Raw genomic sequence first — 18,003 nt, 5'->3', positions numbered from 1 at the left:
GCTCACCCTCCCACCTGCAGAAAGCCAGTAAACAGCTTGTGGTCCCCGGGTAGGAAGGGAGAGCTAAGGGTGGAGGGATGTGTGTGTGTGTGTGTGTGTGTGTGTGTGTGTGAGAGAGAGAGAGAGAGAGAGAGAGAGAGAGAGAGAGAGAGAGACTGGAGAATGAAGAAAATATGAGAGTCCTAAGTAGGAGAGAGGAGCGGGTAAGGACTTATTGTTGGCCTCCTGAGAGTGCTAGATCATTGAGACTTAGAATCACTTCTCAGAGGCTGCGGGAGGAGTGTCCATGATTTCCATGTGACAGGGACCTAGGAGAAATAGCAGGGGCTGCTCAGAGTTACAGGCCTGAAGCTTTCCTCTCCTCTTGCAATCTGTCCCCTCCCATTTCTGCTCCCTTGCCCCTGCTCAGCAACTCACATTTGCCCTGGTAATAGATGGTACTGCCCGTGGCCACAGAGAGAAAGCTGAGGGCGTAGAATCCAGCCCGGAGGAGGAGACTTGTGTGAGCCTCTTGCTCTGTGTTGGAGGCTTGCTGAGGAGGCCCTACAGCAGGACGTGGAGACGGTGGAGAGGAAGGAATTTGGGAGCTCAGAGCAGGGGACCATCCCTAACTCCCAGTAACACTGCATCTTGGGGGATCTCCCACCACCTCACCTTTCTCCACCAGCAGCCGAGTCCTGTCTCCCATTCTGACGCCCAGGCCTAGCACCTCCACCCTGCACACATAGATTCCAGCATCATAGCTTTGGGTGTCCTGTATGAGCAGCCCTGCCTTGTGGTCCCTAATGAACTGAGAAACAGAAAAGGAGACCAAGCGGCCTCTGAACCCTGGAGTCACTTTGCTCAACTCCATCCCCAGGGTCACTTTGTCTTGGTATCATGTGACAGAGCCAGTGGCCGGTTTTCCTCGGATGGCATTGAAGGAGCAGGGCAGGGAGGCAGTAGTCCCCTCCTGCACACGAATCTCAGGGGGCTGAGACACTCAGAGAGCACAGGATCCTGGGAAGAAAGCAAATATCCAGAGAACACTTACTCGGTTATTCCAAAAAGAAAAGTGGTCTCCATAGCTCTCCTTCCCCATGGTATGGGGGAAGCGCTGTCAGGACCAACAACCAGGAGTTTAAACAACCTTTGCTTTTCACCAATCTAATTGTTTAGTTTTTAAATTACACACTGACTCCCTCGCATACACAGCCACCTTTTCTACAGACCCATTTTGGCCAACTCGATCCCTGTAATACACTTAGTGCTCATGAATGAGTATAGCTGCCTCCATGAGTTAACTTCCCGGTCGCGCAGCTCTGGGTATTATTACTATGGTGGGCGTTGTTTTGTTTTGTTTTGTTTTGATTTTGGCCTTGGCTGTATTAGGGCTTTAATCCAGACCTGATGAATGCTAGCAACTAACTCTACCAATGAACCACATCCCTGAAGCTCAAATCTTGGCTACATTCTATAAATTACTAAAGACACTTTGGTTGCCTTTCCCACAGTTAAGAAAGTATTTTATGGCCTGGAGAGATGGCTCAGCAGTTAATAGCACCTACTGCTCTTCCAGAGGTCCTGAGTTCAATTCCCAGCAACCACATGGTGGCTCACAACCATCTATGATGGGCATCCAATGCCCTCTTCTAGTGTGTGTCTTAAGACAGCACAGTGTACTCACATACATGAAATAAATAGATAATTTTTTTAAAGTATTTTATTACATGTGTATGGGTGCTTTGGCTGCATGCATGTTTGTATTTACAGAGGGTACTGGGTCCCCTGGAACTGGAATGGGTTCAGATGGCTGTGAGCCACCATGTGGGTGTTGGGGATTGAACCTGGGCACTCTAGGAGAGCAGCATGCGTCCCTAACTTCTGAGCCATCTCTGCACTCCCCCTCCTTTTTTTTTTTTTTAAATAGAGTTTTGTATGCCCAAGGTTGGCCTTGAAATCATCACACAGCTGAGGATTACCTTGAATTTCTGAGTCTTCTGTGTACCCTGCTACAGGATGTGTTACCATGGCCGGCTGATGCAATGCCTGGGGTCCAGCCCAGGGCTTTCTACATGATGGGCAAACACCCTACCACTGTGCCACACCCATCAGCCCAGTCTTTTTTTAACCCTGACCTTCACTATGTAGCACAGGCTGGCCAGAAACTTCTTGTATCAATACTGGTTCTCATTAGAGCCTTAACAGCATAAATTTCCGAGGGAAGACACGGCTGTAGTTGTCTGAGAGCTCTAATACGTCCATGCTGATGAAGTAAACCAATTGTTAGAGTCTGCAATTCATTAAAAAAAAAAAAGTAGGTACATTTACTGGTCATTCAAAGGCAGTGGTTCTCAAACTTGAAAGTGTATTGAAATGATCTGAAAAGCCGTTTGTGTGAGACAGGGTCTCACCATGTAGGCCTGGGACTCATTATAATCAAATAAACATTTAATTAAAAAAAAAAAAAAACAGTTGGAAGCTGACTATGATGATAGGCATGTAATTCCGGCACTCTGGAGCCCACGTCAGGAGCATCTCCAAAAGTCCAAAGGTCAGCCTCAACTACAGAGAGTTGTAGGGCATGCAGGGCAGCATAGTAAGACCCTAGTTCAAAAAAGAAAAGCCCAACCAATCAATCGTCGATCAGTAGAACATTACCACGGGCTGGCTCACTAGAGATCTTCAGAAAAACACAAGGATTTGCCCAGTGTTCTGATGATCTTGGGTCTGCAATCTACAGTTTGAAAAGCACTGTATATATTCAACAAGCATAGCTTTTAACGTTATATTGATTAAGTAGTATCAGTTTCAGTAAAAAGGAATGTTAACCTTAGACTTTTCTCTCAACTCATAATTATATATCTGTATCCTCATAATAATAACTCATAATAAACTCAATAATCTAACAGACCTCTTACACAGTGACTTAAACCCTCTTTTTTCTTAAAGATTTATTTAGTATTATACATAAGTACACTGTAGTTGTCTTCAGACGCACCAGAAGAAAGCATCAGATCCCATTATGGGTGGTTGTGAGCCACCATGTGGTTGCTGGGATTTGAACTCAGGACCTTCGGAAGAGCAGTCGGTGCTCTTACCCACTGAGCCATCTCACCAGCCCTGTTTTTGTTTTTATGAGACAGGGTTTCTCTGTGTAGCCCTGGCTGTCCTGGAACTCACTCTGTAGACCAGGCTGGCCTTGAACTCAGAAATCTGCTTGCCTCTGCCTCCCAAGTGCCGGGACTAAAGGCATGTGCCACCACTGCCCGGCCAAAATTAAAAATGTTAAAGAAAGAAAATCAGCTGAGTGTATTAGTCCAAGCCTGATCTCTCAGCACTCTGGAGGCTAGGGGAAGAGGATTGAACGTTCTGGGCCAAGCTGGGCTACACAGCCAGGGCTAGGGGATATAACTCACCTGGTAACTTTCAGGAAGCCCTGGCTTTGATCCCCAGCACCATGCAAAGTGGTGCGCCACTGTATCCTAGCTGGTTTTTTAAATTTTATTTATTTATTTATTTATTTATTTATTTATTTATTTATCTATCTATTTATTAGTATATGTAAGTACACTGTAGCTGTCTTCAGAAACTGAGGGCGTCAGATCTCATTACAGATGGTTGTGAGCCACCATGTGGTTGCTGGGATTTGAACTCAGGACCTTTGGAAGAGCAGTCAGCTCTCTTAACCGCTGAGCCATCTCACCAGCCCTGTATCCTAGCTCTTGAAAGGTGAGCTTGGGAGAACCAGTTCAAGGTCATCCTTGCCTATATATGAGTTTAAGATCAGCCTAAGATACTGAGACCCTGTCTCAAAAACAAACAAGCAGCCAGGCAGTGGTAGCACATGCTTTTAATCCCAGCACTTGGGAGGCAGAGTCAGGGGGATTTCCAAGTTCGAGGCCAACCTGGTCTACAGAGTGAGTTCCAAGACATCCAGGGCTACACAGAGAACTCCTGTCTTGAAAAACCAAACAAAAAACAAAAAACAAAAAAACAAAACCAAGCAAGCAAAAATAACACCAATAGGGCTGGTGAGATGGCTCAGCGGGTAAGAGCACCGACTGCTCTTCCGAAGGTCCTGAGTTCAAATCCCAGCAACTACATGGTGGCTCACAACCACCCATAATGAGATCTAATGCCCTCTTCTGGTGTGTCTAATAATAAATAAATCTTTGGGTTGGAGTGATCTGGGTCGACCAGAGCAAGCAGAGGTCCGAAATTCAACTCCCAACAACTACATGAAGGCTCACAACCATCTGCACGGCTACAGTGTACTCATATACTTAAAATAAATAAATAAATCTTTTAAAAAATGCCCTTCTGGGCTGCAGGCAACCTAGTAGCACTGGCTTCTGGAAGAGACCACAGGAGACAGTGTTGTGAAGTGCTTTTCTGCACCCCTCAGGGCTCCCACCAGACACCCACTGGAGCATCTAAATTCCACATCTTCCTTTCCTCCTTCTCCTGTCCCCACGCCCTGGTTCCCGAGCAAACCCCCAGTCACCTGGATAAACCATGATGAAGATGACCAGGAGCACCTTGGCCATGTCTCCTGTTGGTGAGGCGGACAGACCTCAGCAGTGAGGTCTAAGTAGAGGAACGACTACCGGCAAGTAGGACTCACACGTGACTTGCCAAGAACCTCTGCTGTGTGGGACTTTGGGCATCATAGGCATGTCCTGCTAAGGAGAAAAGATGGCACCGATGGACATGCCTGGGGCTCTCTGGAGGCAGCTAGTGGACAGGTGGCATAGAAGGACAGGATGTCCTCATGTTTGATTTTATAAGATTGGGTAGGTGAGACCAGGATGTGGTTCTCTCACTTCTGAGGTTTAAGACCAGACCTTCTGACACCCTCCAGCTGAGAGACTAGGCTCCTCACCTCTCCTTTGTCCAACTATGCGGGGCTCCATTGCCTCCATGCCTCCCCAGTCTGCCTTTCCCTCTGGGCAGCAAGCTGCTGCTGGTGGTAATGATGTTACCAAGGACAGTGTCTGGTCGCTTCATCTGTAGGGGTTGGACCTCTTCCCCCAGCAGTGTTGACAGAGGAGTTAGAGCTATCAATAGATATGTCTGAGTTTTCATTTTCCTATCTCCTGGAAAAGAGCATTCCCAGCAGGAACCTGCTTTACCGTGCCTTCTTCACAGTCTTATTCATGAGCAATCCATTCGTTTGTAATTTTAGCTGCTGTTTAGCTGCCTTTTTGTTTGTTTGTTTGTTTGTTTTGTTTTTCGAGACTGGGTCTCTCTTTGTAGCTCCAGTTGTCCCGGAACTCACTCTGTAGACCAGGCTGGCCTCGAACTCAAAGAGATCCATCTGTCTCTGCCTCCTGAATGCTGGGATCAAAGGTGTGTGCCACCACAATCAGCCTACTTAACACATTTATTGAGAATCTACAAAGTGTGAGTCACAGGAGATGTTGTTCACGGGCACAAGTGGTGTTACCTGTAACAGCGGGTCACATGGGTGCCTTTATGCCAGAGTTTGTACTTTACAGACCCACAGGAGATGAAAAAGCACCTGGAAGAGAGGCCTAAATTGTAGCATGCCACGCGTGACGTGGGCTCAGCCTCACCATCCATCCTCCCGGTCCTTTTATTCTCTCCCAATTTTTGTATGCTTATTTGTACAAATGTCTACCCAGGCATGCATGCCAGAGCATATATGTGGAGGTCAGAAGAGAACCTGTGGGAGTGGGCCCTCTTTCCACCATATGGGTCCCAAGAACAGAAGCCAGGTCATCAATCGGTTTTGGTGGCAAAGGCCTTTATCCACTGAGCAATCTCGCTACCACAATCTTTCTTAGGTTTAGGGTTGGTTTTGTTTTTTTTTTTTCTTTTTTATTTTTTAAATAAGAAATGTTTTGCCTGCCTGTTTACATGTGCACCCTGTGTATGCCTGGTGCCCATGGAAGTCACAAAAGGGCATCAGATCCTTCTCCGGAACTTGAGTTCCAGACGGCTGTGAACCACACTGTAGGTGCTGGAAATGGAAGCCGTCCTCTGTGAGAGCAACACCTGCTCTTAACCGCTGGGCCATCTTTTCTAGCCCTTGACCCCATCTTTGAAACTAATGCATTTTTTCCCTCCTTGTGTCTGTGAGGGGCTCTGTTCTGTAACAGGTTGATGTACTGTCTAGTTGCTTCTCACTGTGAAGTGACACATGACTGTTGGAGAAGCAATGTCTCATTGTTAAGAAGGCTGGCTTGGAGCACTTCCAGCGCTTGCTCCCTCCCAAGCTACTCTCTCAGCCACCAGGATAACCACACCACTTGGGAAGGCCTCATTGGGTCATCTGGCCACCAGTGAGCTGTGGTGAGGCCTTCTCCTTAAGGTAGCTAAGTGGAGGGTGTGGGTCCCGGGTGCCATGGGCAGGTACGTGCTGCCCCCTGCTGGGGACCTGAAGCATTTTGGCTTCTCCATAGGGCCTCAATTCCCCTTCCCAAGATCTTAGTTCCCATGCAGAGTAGGTGAGGAAAACACGTTTCTTCACTATAAGCCCATGGTTTGGGAAGGGAGGTACAATGGCCTTCTGGTTTGAGACGAATATTGTATTTTCTTGTCTTTTCTTTTGTTTTATGTGTATGGGTGTTTTGTCTAAATGTATGTCAGGTCACCTGTGTGCCTGGTGTCTACAGAGACAATAGTGCATAGGCTGTCTTGGGACTGGAATTAGAGGCAGTTGTGAGTTGCCATAGGGGTGCTGGGAATCAAACCTGGGTCCTCTGGAAGAGCAGCAGGCATTCTTAGGTATGCTGAGCTGTCTCTCAAGCCCCCAACCTATGTTTTCACGATGCACACTCTGACACAGGGCAGTATTCTGTAGCCCAGGACTTAATGGTTTGCATGGCATCGTTCTGAACTAGACTCCGTGTTCACTACCTGTGTGCACATCTGTAAATCGAGAACTGCAACCATGACTGTCCAGACTTCCCGCCCTAGCTACTTAGTGTATATAAGGCTCTCCTCCTACCCTTGGGTTGGGGTGATCCAGGAGATCACCGGGCCTAAACTTAAGAGGACTCTGCTCCTCTTACCTTTCTCCCAGGTAAGAAAGACTTCCAACCATCTTACCATAGCTATGGATTCTAAGACACTGCATGAATGCTTTTGAGATCAGTCCATGTCTTAGTCAGGTTACTATTACTGTGATGAAATATCATGACCAAAAGAAACTTCGGAAGGACTTTTTGGGCTTACAGGTCCTGAGTTACACTGTCCACTGAGGGAAGCCAAAGCAGGACCTCAAACAGGCAGGAACCTGGAGGCAGGAGCTGATAAAGAGGCCATGGAGGTATGCTTCATACTGGCTTGCTCCTCATGGCTGCTCAGCCTGCTTTCTACAGAACCCAGGATCACCAGCCCAGGATGGCCCCACCCACGGTGGGCTGGGCCCTCCTCCAATCATACTGATTGCGGGCATTTTCTCAGTTGATGATCCCTCTTTCAGATGATTCTGCTTGTAGCAAGTTGACAAAACTCTCCAGGGCAGTCCATCTAGAGTAAGTCATGGCGTATGTGTATTCAAGAACAATTTTCATTATCTCAGACTTTCTAGGGAAGTTAATAGTTTTGTTATTTTGTTTTGTTTTGTTTCGTTTTTTTTTTGTTGTTGTTGTTGTTTTTGACAGGATCTCAATTATGTAGTTCTTGGCTGGCCTTGGAACTATGTGTAGACCAGGCTGGCCCTGAACTCAAGAGATTCACCTGCTTCTGCCGCTTGTGTACTAGGATTAAAGGTGTGCACCAACACACCCAGCCTTCAAAAATATATATGTGTGTGTGTGTGTGTGCGCACACACACACACACACACACACACACATATATATACTTTTTAAAAATTTATTTTTGGCTTTTCGAGACAGGGTTTCTCTGTATAGCCCTGGCTGTCCTGGAACTCACTTTGTAGACCAGGCTGGCCTCAAATTCAGAAATCCGCTTGCCTCTGCCTCCCGAGTGCTGGGATTAAAGGCGTGCACCACCACTGCCCGGCTATCAAATTATATTTTAATTAACTTAAGACACATCCTACTCTGTAACCCAGGATACTTGAACGTTGAGTATGTAGATCAGGTTAGCCTTAAATATTCAGTAACTCCTTGAATTAAAAAATTAGTTCTTGGGCTGGCGAGATGGCTCAGAGGGTAAGAGCACTGACTGCTCTTCCAAAGGTCTTGAGTTCAATTCCCAGCAACCACATGATGGCTCAACTACCCATAATGAGATTTGATGCCCTCTTCTGGTGCATCTAAAGACAGCTACAGTGTACAATAATAAATAAATCTTTTTAAAAAAATTAGTTCTTAGGGTTAAATAAATAGCTCAGCCAAATAGTGTTCTGGCTGCTCTTCCAATGGACCTGGGAGTCTGTGGCAGCTCGCATTCTCTCATAACTCCTGCTTCAGAGTATCCAACACCCTCAATTGGCCTCTGGAATAGAACTGGTACACAGACAAACATGTAGGCAAAAGACCCCCGTGCCCACAACACACATTTTTTTTAAAGTTATTATTCAAACCAAGCAATGGTATTTTGTCCTGTATGTCTTTATTAAAAGTGTCACTGACTTCAAATCACAGCAGTTGGAAGGCTGAAGTCAGTTGTTCATCTTCAGCTATGTACTGAGTCCCAGGGCAGCCTGGGCTATATGAGATTCTGTTTCAACAAGATGAAAACAAGAGATCATGGGCTGGAGAGATGGCTCAGTGGTTAAGAGCACTGACTGTTCTTCTAAAGGTCCTGAGTTCAAATCCCAGAAACCACATGGTGGCTCACAACCATCTATAATGAGATCTGACACCCTCTTCTGGTGTGTGCCTGAGGACAGCTACAGTGTACTTATATATAATAATAAATAAATCTTTTTAAAAAAGAAAAAGAAAAGAGAAAACAAGTAGCCTGTGGGCTACTGACACTTGAAAGAAATCTTGGCAGTACAGGTACCTCAAGAGGACTGCTGGCCTCAGGAAAGGCTGGGCCACTGTGACCTCACAGAAAGGTAGCCGTGGTGATAGGCACCCAGTTCCTCCATCCTATTGTTTCCCTGTCAGGCTCCTCCAAGGCCCAAACTAACTGGAGCCAGACGAACCCTCTGATGTGGTCTGCACAGGTCAGTCTCCTGGGCAAAGAGCAGGGCTGGAAGAATGGAGGGTAAATAGAAGGCTCTCAGGGCACACACACGTGTGTACACACACACACTCTCGCTCTCTCTCCCTCACTTTCTGGACAGTGCATCCTTTTCCAGGCAGCACAGTCAGTTCACAGGCCTTAGTCCTCTAGTCACCCCCGTGAAGAGCACTGAACCACGGCAGAGGCTCGAAGCAGGCCGCCTCTAATCTCAGTGTTCTGACAGCACCTTCCCTGACTCCATCCCCAGGCCTCTTCTGCTACATTTTGTTTGGGGGTTTTGGTTTTTCTCTTAAATTTATTTTTATTCTCTGTCTGTCTGTGTGCAAGGGCATGACTGGACTGGTTAGAGGTCGGCTTGTGGAAATCTGTTCTTTCCTGCCTGTCTACCACGGGGGTTCTCGGTTCCCACTCAGGTCTTCATGGTGGCAGCACCTCACTCACAGAGCCCCACCCTAACCCCAGCCCTGGCTTTTCTTTTCAGACCTGTCTCAGGCTCACCTAGAACTCCACAAGACTGCTTGCCTCAAACCTTTGGCAGTCCTGACTCAGCCTCCACAGTGCTGGGAAACAGTCTTGCATCTCCCTGGCTGACTTTTTAAAATTCCATTTTTTGTTTTTTGTTTTTTTTGTTTTTTTCGAGACAGGGTTTCTCTGTATAGCCCTGGCTGTCTGGAACTCACTTTGTAGACCAGGCTGGCCTCGAACTCAGAAATCTGCCTGCCTCTGCCTCCCGAGTGCTGGGATTAAAGGTGCCCCCCCCCCCCCGGGCTTTTGGCTTTTGGGCGACTGTTGCTCTTACACACACACACACACACACACACACACACACACACACACACCTTCACACTAAGATATACAATCTCTAGCCCGGCAGTGGTGGCGCACGCCTTTAATCCCAGCACTTAGGAGGCAGAGGCAGGTAGATTTCTGAGTTCAAAGCCAGCCTGGTCTACATACAGAGTGAGTTCCAGGACAGCCAGGGCTACAGAAGAAACCCTGTCTCAAAAAACCAAAAAAAAAAAAAAAAAAAAAAAAAAAAGATATACAACCTCACTCACTTCCTGAGCAAAGCTCGTCACACTCTTGCAGTTTGCTAACTGATAAAGGTTTAATACAGAATCTTCTATTATAGCAAAACTCTTTTTGAGACAGGGTTTCTCTGTATAGCCCTGGCTGAGCAAGACTCTTTTAACCGGGTTTATGTTAATAGGGTGACTTTTGGAAAGTCCCTAAAGATAGGAATCTTGTTGCCAAGGGCAGGAATGAGGAAGAGAGCTATAACTTTCAACTCAACTGGTCAGTAGCCAATAGCTGATTATTTAAATAGCTAATGATTTAACGGACTATCCCAGATCCCAGCCTGGTGGTACTTCCTTAAACATCTGAGAAGATGCGTGTCAGAGGGCTGCCAGGGACTGTTAGTACAGGAGGGCACGGAGGCTCCAGACCCCCTCTCCTTGGTACCTCGTCTCACTGTTGCATCTGGCTGCCACTGTGTTGGATGCGTTATAATGAAGCACAGATGTGGGCAAGGTGCTTGGCTTGAGTCCTGTGAACCAGCCTGGCAAATTACCAGCTCTGAAGAGGGGCTTGTAGCATTCTTGACTTATAGGGCTGGCTGTCCAGAAGTACAAGAGGTCTGGACTTGAGACCAGATCTTAACCTAGAGCCATCTTGTAAGGACAGAGCCCCTCCACACAAAGGATTGGCCATCTTCAGTGTCAGAGCTGAATTCTACTATAGGATGCATCGTGAAAACCTCGTTTCCACCAGGAACTGAGGTTGCTGCTGGAGGAAATCTCCCATGAAGAGCTGTTAACTGGGGAACTGGTTGGATCCAGCTCCTACAAGCTCTCCTTTAATTTCCATACACATGCCAAGCTGTGAACACCTGCACACACAGTACAAATAAAACAGTAGAAATGAAATGAAAATTAAAACAAAAACAGCATACTTTCTCCTTTCTACCCACATATCTCCTGCATCCCTGAGAGCAATTTCTTGGCCATCTTCCATAATCATGCTATTCAAACCTGCCCTCTAAGTACAGAGCTCTGAATGGAGACCACGGGAGCAGACTTTTCATCTGTTGGCTCCCTGGGCCTAGCAGTGTACCCTGCAAACAGGAAACCTTCGCTCATCATTTATCACATGAATGTGGCTAGAGAACTGTCCCCACCAGACACTGAGAGCCTCTCACAGGGCCAGAGGGTGGCTGCCTCAAAGGCAGGCGAGAGGCTGCAGTCTTCTGCAGAGTGGACAGATACTGCCTGCCATACAAGGGGACATAGCCTGGGGCGGGGGGCACAAGGGAAGGGGCCTGAGTGCATTGGAGTCACAGCCCTCCCTCCCCTGGTGACCCAGTGACTGAGGGGACCAAGGCTATCCCTGGTATGAGGGGAGGGCATTTGCATGAGTTAGACCCCTGACAGCCCATGGTGGGGACAGGAAGTAGCTCTGTCTACTGTCTCTTTCAGTCTCACTTTCTGTTCCTCCAAAGTGTCTCTTCAAACTCTCAAATGACTTTGTAGATTCAGCCTAAGATCTCAAAGCAGGTGAGGCAGGAGGCTGGCACTCAAGAGCCTGACGAACACAAACCCAAGTCCTTCTGGGACATGTCTCCATGTGTCCCCAGTGCTCCTCTGTAGCCCCTGAGAGAGGTTTCTTTCCTTTCCAGGGCGCTAGGCTCAGCTCACCCCATTCCTGGAGCAGCCTGCAGACTTCATCCTCTCTCTTCCATCCCGGGGAAAGTCAGCCAGTCCTCCTCAGCTGCCTGTCTTAACCTGCATCATGAAGCCTGAGGAGATTTCAAGTAAACCCTCCCAAGCCCCACCTCAGGATCTGGGGAAAGCCACTGTCTACCGCATCCTTGGTTTGAGACAGGTTCTTACTGTGTTGGCCTGGCTGGGTTCCAACTCCCAGGATCCTCTAGCCTCAGCCTCTCTTAGGTGCTAGATTGCAGGCCTAGGGTATCACGCTCGGTCCCTCAGATCCTGGTGCCTTTCCACACCTCCGGGAGCTGATCTAAGTCTTTCTCCCACGTACAGTCTGCTTCTTTGGAGGAGCTGTGTGGAGCTAGGTGTGTTACAGGGCTGTAGCTCCAGCCATCTGGGAGGCTGAGGCAGGATGGCTACTTCAATTCTCAAGAGCCTGGATAGGAGACCCTGCCCCCACCCCACCCCCAAAGTAATTTTTCAGCACATTACTTCTTCATCTCCTCTCTCAACCCGTTCTGCCTTCTCCTGGGGTGCTGGTGTCAGCAGAAGCTGATGTGGAAGTGATGCCTGGGAGTTAGCAAGGGAATGAGTGGAAAGGGGAAGTGTGAGAACGGTCCCAGAAGAGACTGGGGAGCTGGTGGAGAGAGGACCCAGCGGACAGACTGCCAGCCTAAGACAACCAGCGTCTGAGGAGCCATGAGCCAAAGCAGGGATTTGCAGGGTAGGGAAGGTGGACCCCATAGTGTCATGAGCCAGCGTGAGTCAGGCCTGGCTTGGGGAGCCAGGGGGGCAGCTGGAGGATCTCAGAGGGCAGCACTTGGGTAACACCTGGGCTGGGCACGGGGAAGAGGAGAGGAAAGGAGGGGTGGTTAACCTCTGTACCCCTCAGGAGGAAAAGCTTTTGGACTGCTGAAGGCCCAGCAGGAAGAGAGGCTGGAGGGGATCAACAAGGTAAAAGCTGGAGCCAAGGGGAGCGTGGGGGGTCTGGAGCTCCTCGGGCTGACCAGGATGACACCCCAGCTTCCATCTGCCCCTCAACAGCAATTCCTCGATGATCCCAAATACAGCAATGATGAGGATCTGCCGTCCAAACTTGAAGCCTTCAAGGGTGAGAGGGGCTGGGGGTGGGGAGGCCTGGGGGTGGGGCTAGGGGCTAGGGATGGGGCTAGGGGCTGGGGGTGAGGAGGGCAGTTGGGGCTGAGAGATCAAGGCCAGCTGACTGTTGTGGAGGAGGGAGGCTGCCTTCAAGCTCCTCCTTCCCATTTGGGCTCCTTTTCCCTGTTCTCCCCATCGTAGCGCCCCCCACAGGCTCCCTCAGGAGCCCCTATCCCTACACCCTCCTTCCATACCTTCTACCCTGGCATTGCTCAGCCACCAACTCCTCAAACCCCCACAACAGCAATTACTCTCTCTGCTCTCTTTCTCGTCCAGTGAAGTACATGGAGTTTGATCTGAATGGAAATGGAGATATCGGTGAGAAAAGGGTGATTTGGGTTAGTGTGCAGACCTAGGGAAATAGAGGCCTTGTCCCCTAATTATGTCCCCTGTAGACAGCAAAAGGTCTAGCCACAACCAATAATACATGGGCGGCGGGGGTGGGGGGGAGTACGTGGAGGTTCAAGATGGCAGAGAGAGAGGACCCTCCTTTTCCACCTTCAGATATTATGTCCTTGAAGCGAATGCTGGAGAAACTTGGGGTTCCCAAGACCCACCTAGAGCTGAAGAGATTAATTAGAGAGGTGTCCAGTGGCTCCGAGGAGACGTTCAGCTACTCTGACTTTCTCAGAATGATGCTGGGCAAGAGATCTGCCATCTTGAGAATGTGAGATCTAGTTCCAACCTCCCAGGACTGGCCCATCTTCTCCATAGCCCCAGCCTTGTCCCATCAGCCACCCTTTCTCCTCAGAGGAGCTCTTCCGAGACCCTTCACACACCCATCCACAGCTCTGGCCCTTCCTCGTCCCCACTTCTGCACTCTTAGAGCAACCTGAGATTTACTACTCCCTTGAGAGACTTGTCCCTGATGCCTGTGTCTCTTCCAGGATTCTGATGTATGAGGAGAAAAACAAAGAACACAAGAGGCCAACTGGTCCCCCAGCCAAGAAAGCTATCTCCGAGCTGCCCTGATTGGAGGTGGATGTCACACGGTGGGGCTGAGTGAGGAGCTTCTGATGACAGCAGCATGGAAAAAAGAAACAGTCGTGAGCCAGAGTCAGACTAAATAAATGACGCTCCTAGTGGGTCACATCAGCTCTGCAGTTACTGGGGACACGTGTCCTGGACCTGGGGGAGAAGGAAGCATCTTTGAGGGAAGGGTAGTCAGGATTTTCCAGCCTTACTATTGGATGGGGTTGCTATGGCTGATAGCTCTTTGTTCTGAGGGGAGATTCCAGAGTTTCAAGACAGCATTGACCTCAAAGATTATAGGTGTGTGCCTGGTGGTAGTGGTGCACCCCTTAATCCCAGCACTTGGAGGGAGGGATAGAACTCTGCAAGTCTGAGTTCATGGCCAGCCTGGTCTACAAAGTGAGGACAACCAGGGCTATAAAGAGAAACTCTTGTCTTGAAAAACCAAACCAAACCAAGAGAGAATATAGGTGTGATATCTTTTATCTGTCCAGGCTCACAGGAGCTTCATAGCGGTGAAGGGTGACCTTGACAGAGTCTTCATCTCCCTGCCTGTAACTCTGACCAGCGCACAGTCTCTCTAGCTTTACTTTGGAAATAGGAATGACAGCTAAGCTGTTTGTTTGTTTGTTTGTTTGTTTTGAGACGTTTCTCTGTGTAACCCCGGCTGCCCTGGAACTCATACTGTAGACCATGTTGGCCTCAAATTCAGCCATCCACCTGTGTCCCGAGTACTGAGACTAAAGGTGTGCGCCACCACTGCCCAGCTAGGAGCGAAGCTTTTGTACTTGGCCTATCAGAAGTTCTCAGCAATGTTTGAAACCTGAGTGAACAGATGGGGTGAAGGCCTCATGATACTATAAAGTTAAACAAGACGTTGGGCTTCTCATGCAGAGAAACCATCAAGTCCAGTCTGGAGCCAGAGCTAACGCTCAGTGGTAGAATGCTTGCCTAGCCCTAGGTTCGATTCCCAGGACTGCCAAAAGCCCCCCACGCCCCCTGTCCCGCCCCGGCTACTAATGAAGGGAAGAGGGGGTATATCAGGAAGCTACCAGAGGCAAAGATGGTGAATTCAGCATCTCTAAATGATAGAAACTGTGGAACAGCCCACAAACCAGGAAAAGCAAGGGACCTAAGGACCCAAGGCCAGGCCTTTCTCTCTCCGAGGGATCCAGGTGAGTTGTCTCTGGCCACAGAATTCAGATCCACTCACTGTCCTTTCCTTCCTCCACTGCTCAGCCGAACCCATGGCTTCCCATGTACTGAGCAGGCACTCACGGAAAATACAGCCCCCCCCATCCAGCTTTCTTTTTTCCTTTTTTTTGTTTTTGTTTGTTTGTTTGTTTGTTTGTTTTCGAGACAGGGTTTCTCTGTATAGCCCTGGCTGTTCTGGAACTCACTTTGTAGACCAGGCTGGCCTCGAACTCAGAAATCGGCCTGCCTCTGCCTCTTGAGTGCTGGGATTAAAGGCGTGCGCCACCACCACCCAGTTTGGCTGCAGATTTTTTTTTTTATTCTTTTTTTTTTTTTAAAGATTTATTTATTTATTATATGTAAGTACACTGTAGCTGTCTTCAGACACTCCAGAAGAGGGCGTCAGATCTTGTTACAGATGGTTGTGAGCCACCATGTGGTTGCTGGGATTTGAACTCCAGACCTTCGGAAGAGCAGTCGGGTGCTCTTACCCACTGAGCCATCTCACCAGCCCCTTGGCTGCAGATTTTTAAAACCTATTTTTGATTGTGTGTACGTATGTGAGCATGTTGCACATGAGCACAGGTGCCCTAGGACCCCAGAGGCACAGAATTCCCCTGGAGCTGGAGTTACAGGAGCCACCTGATATGAACGTTGGCAACTAAACTCTGGTCCTCTGCAAAATCAGTCATACCCACTATTAATCAAGAGGTTGCCTTCAATGTTCCATCCCTCCCTCCTCTCTTCTCTTTCCTTTCTTCCCCCTCCTCTCTCCTTTTCATCTCTCTCTTCTCTCTCCCTCTCCAAGGTTCACTTGTTACATAGCATAAACTGGCCTCAAACTCACAATCCTGCTTTAGTCTTTTGTGTTCTAACCAGCAACCAAGCTCTTTAAGTAAAGGTCTTGGTTGGTGCTGCAGCACTAGCGCCCTCTAGTGTAAAACTCTCATGTAGCTTTTTTTTTTTTTTTTTTAATTTCATGTATATAAGTACACCGTAGCTGTCTTCAGACACACCAGAAAAGGGCATCGGATCCCATTACAGATGGTTGTGAGCCACCATGTGATTGCTGGGAATTGAACTCAGGACCTCTGGAAGAGCAGTCAGTGCTTTTAACTGCCGAGCCATCTCTCTAGCCCCTCATGTAGCTCTTGTGTAGGTAGGGAGAGGAATCAGGATGCTTCAGTCCTTGGCAGCAACTGGAATGGCAGCTTCCTGGCAGGTGAGCCTAGCATCCTTCAGCCCTTGACACCTGGTAGCATTACAGATGTTGGCCAGGGGTATCCAGAACCTGTCCAGAAAACTTGACAGCTCTCTATATCTCCTAACAATGACTGAGGCTGCAGTTTCTTCTCTCTGGATCTTTATTTTTAATTATTACTTTACAGATATGAATGTTTTGTCTTCCTGTAAGTCTATGGACCGCATGTGATGTGTGTCTGGTGCCTGTGTAGGCCAAAAGAGGCCATCAGATCCCTGGGACTAGAATTACACACTGTTATGAGCCATCATGTGAGTGCTGGAAATTGAACCCTGGTCAGCTATGTGTGTGGCGAGTGTCTTAACTTCTGACCTATCCCACCAGTTATCCCCCCACCCCCCCAGGCATTGTCTCACTATGTAGACCAGGCTTGACAGGAACTCACAAAGATCTGCCTGCCTCTGCTTCCTGACTGTTGGGACTCATGGGTGCACTACCAGTCCTCTCTGGTTTATTAAAGTTTCCTACTCTTCAGCCTCGGTTCTCCACCTTTTCTACCCCTGTTTTTCACCTTGTTCCTGTCTGCATGCTCTCAAACCGATGGGCTGCCGCCTCTTCAGCTGTCAGGCAGTCTGCCTCCGCCATGCTCTGCCACTTTCTCCACTGCCAGCTCAGCCCACACTACTAAAAGCAGGCAAGAGAGGATCATCAAAAAGGAGTGTTTAATTGGGTCCAAGGGAGCCAGCATAGGAGTGCTGTCCGGGCAACTTCCAAGTGAGCCAGACATCTTTGCTTATATACCCCACAAGGGGTAGCGCCAGTCACAGCAAATCTCTCCTGCAAATGCTCTGAATTGTAAAACTCATACAATTGTCCCTTCAGCACCAGTGACAGCAGCATCGCTACTAGCCCACCATGTGGGAATGGCAGAAGGTCACACAGAGTGGTGAAAGTCACACATGGATGTCTGTGATAGCAAAAAGGATGAGTACAAACTGAGTAGCCCTGGCTGAGGACAATGAGCTAAAATTGTTTCTCCAATATTGTAGAGTGTTCTAAAGAGTGTATATTGAGCTGGTCGGCAGTGATGCACACCTTTAATCCTAGATCCCAGCACTTGGGAGGCAGAGGCAGGTGGATCTCTGAGTTCAAGGCCAGCCTGGTCTACAGAGTGAGTTCCAGGACAGCCAGGGCTACACAGAGAAACCCTGTCTCAAAACCAAAACACTAAAAAAAGGGGCGAGGGTTATATTGGTAAAGAGTATAGTCTGGCTAGCTTTTGACTGACTGCCCTTCCTCTTAAGCCAGTGTAGGTAGGTAGGGAGAGTCCAACAACAAGGCACTAATGACTGAGTCAAACTGTCGCATGTTCCAGTGTCTTCGGCTCACAGGAAAGTGATCAGAAGAGTACTTACCTTAAAGAACTTATTACTTAATAACAATTTGGAGAGATTTTAACAGTGCTGAGTACCCAGTGCCCCAAGTGGGGTGTTTCAATATTTATAAGCACATGCAAATTCTTTTAATAATTTTTAAAAGATTTATTCAATTATGTATACAGTGTTCTGCCTGCATGTATGTCTACAGGCCAGAAGAGGGTATTGGATCCCATTACAGGTAGGTGTGAGCCACCATGTGGTTGTTGGGAATTG

The 18,003-nt window shown here is 48.3% G+C and overlaps 1 protein-coding gene and 1 pseudogene across 4 annotated transcripts; one reads left to right on the top strand and one right to left on the bottom strand.

Annotated features, from left to right (window-relative positions):
* Positions 256-4,529, bottom strand: Ncr3-ps (natural cytotoxicity triggering receptor 3, pseudogene; annotated as a pseudogene).
* Aif1 (allograft inflammatory factor 1) lies at positions 8,982-14,079 on the top strand. 4 transcript variants are annotated; one of them, XM_006523503.4, is made up of 8 exons: positions 8,982-9,092; positions 11,790-11,995; positions 12,376-12,550; positions 12,719-12,780; positions 12,871-12,937; positions 13,261-13,302; positions 13,489-13,651; positions 13,872-14,074. In XM_006523503.4, the coding sequence occupies exons 3-8, from the start codon at positions 12,526-12,528 to the stop codon at positions 13,954-13,956; spliced, it is 444 nt and encodes a 147-aa protein (XP_006523566.1). In that variant the 5' UTR covers positions 8,982-9,092; positions 11,790-11,995; positions 12,376-12,525; the 3' UTR covers positions 13,957-14,074. The 4 variants fall into 4 exon arrangements, with proteins under 4 accessions (XP_006523566.1, NP_062340.1, NP_001348430.1 ...); NM_019467.3 differs by having other exon boundaries at positions 9,013-9,092; positions 11,790-11,924; positions 13,872-14,079; NM_001361501.1 differs by having other exon boundaries at positions 9,013-9,092; positions 11,790-11,924; positions 12,373-12,550; positions 13,872-14,079.
* Positions 14,080-18,003: the final 3,924 nt, after the last annotated feature.

Source organism: Mus musculus, chromosome 17 (assembly GCF_000001635.26).
Source record: "Mus musculus strain C57BL/6J chromosome 17, GRCm38.p6 C57BL/6J".
NCBI lineage: Eukaryota > Metazoa > Chordata > Mammalia > Rodentia > Muridae > Mus > Mus musculus.
The sequence above is the reverse complement of the archived record's forward strand: the minus strand, read 5'-3'. Positions and strand labels throughout refer to the sequence as shown.

Coding starts and splice junctions, on each gene's coding strand:
- Aif1 (NM_019467.3), top strand. CDS start 12,526: ATGAGCCAAAGCAGGGATTTGCAGG. Junction 12,781..12,870: donor GGCTGGAGGGGATCAACAAG/GTAAAAGCTGGA, acceptor GCCCCTCAACAG/CAATTCCTCGATGATCCCAA. Junction 13,303..13,488: donor GAATGGAAATGGAGATATCG/GTGAGAAAAGGG, acceptor TTCCACCTTCAG/ATATTATGTCCTTGAAGCGA.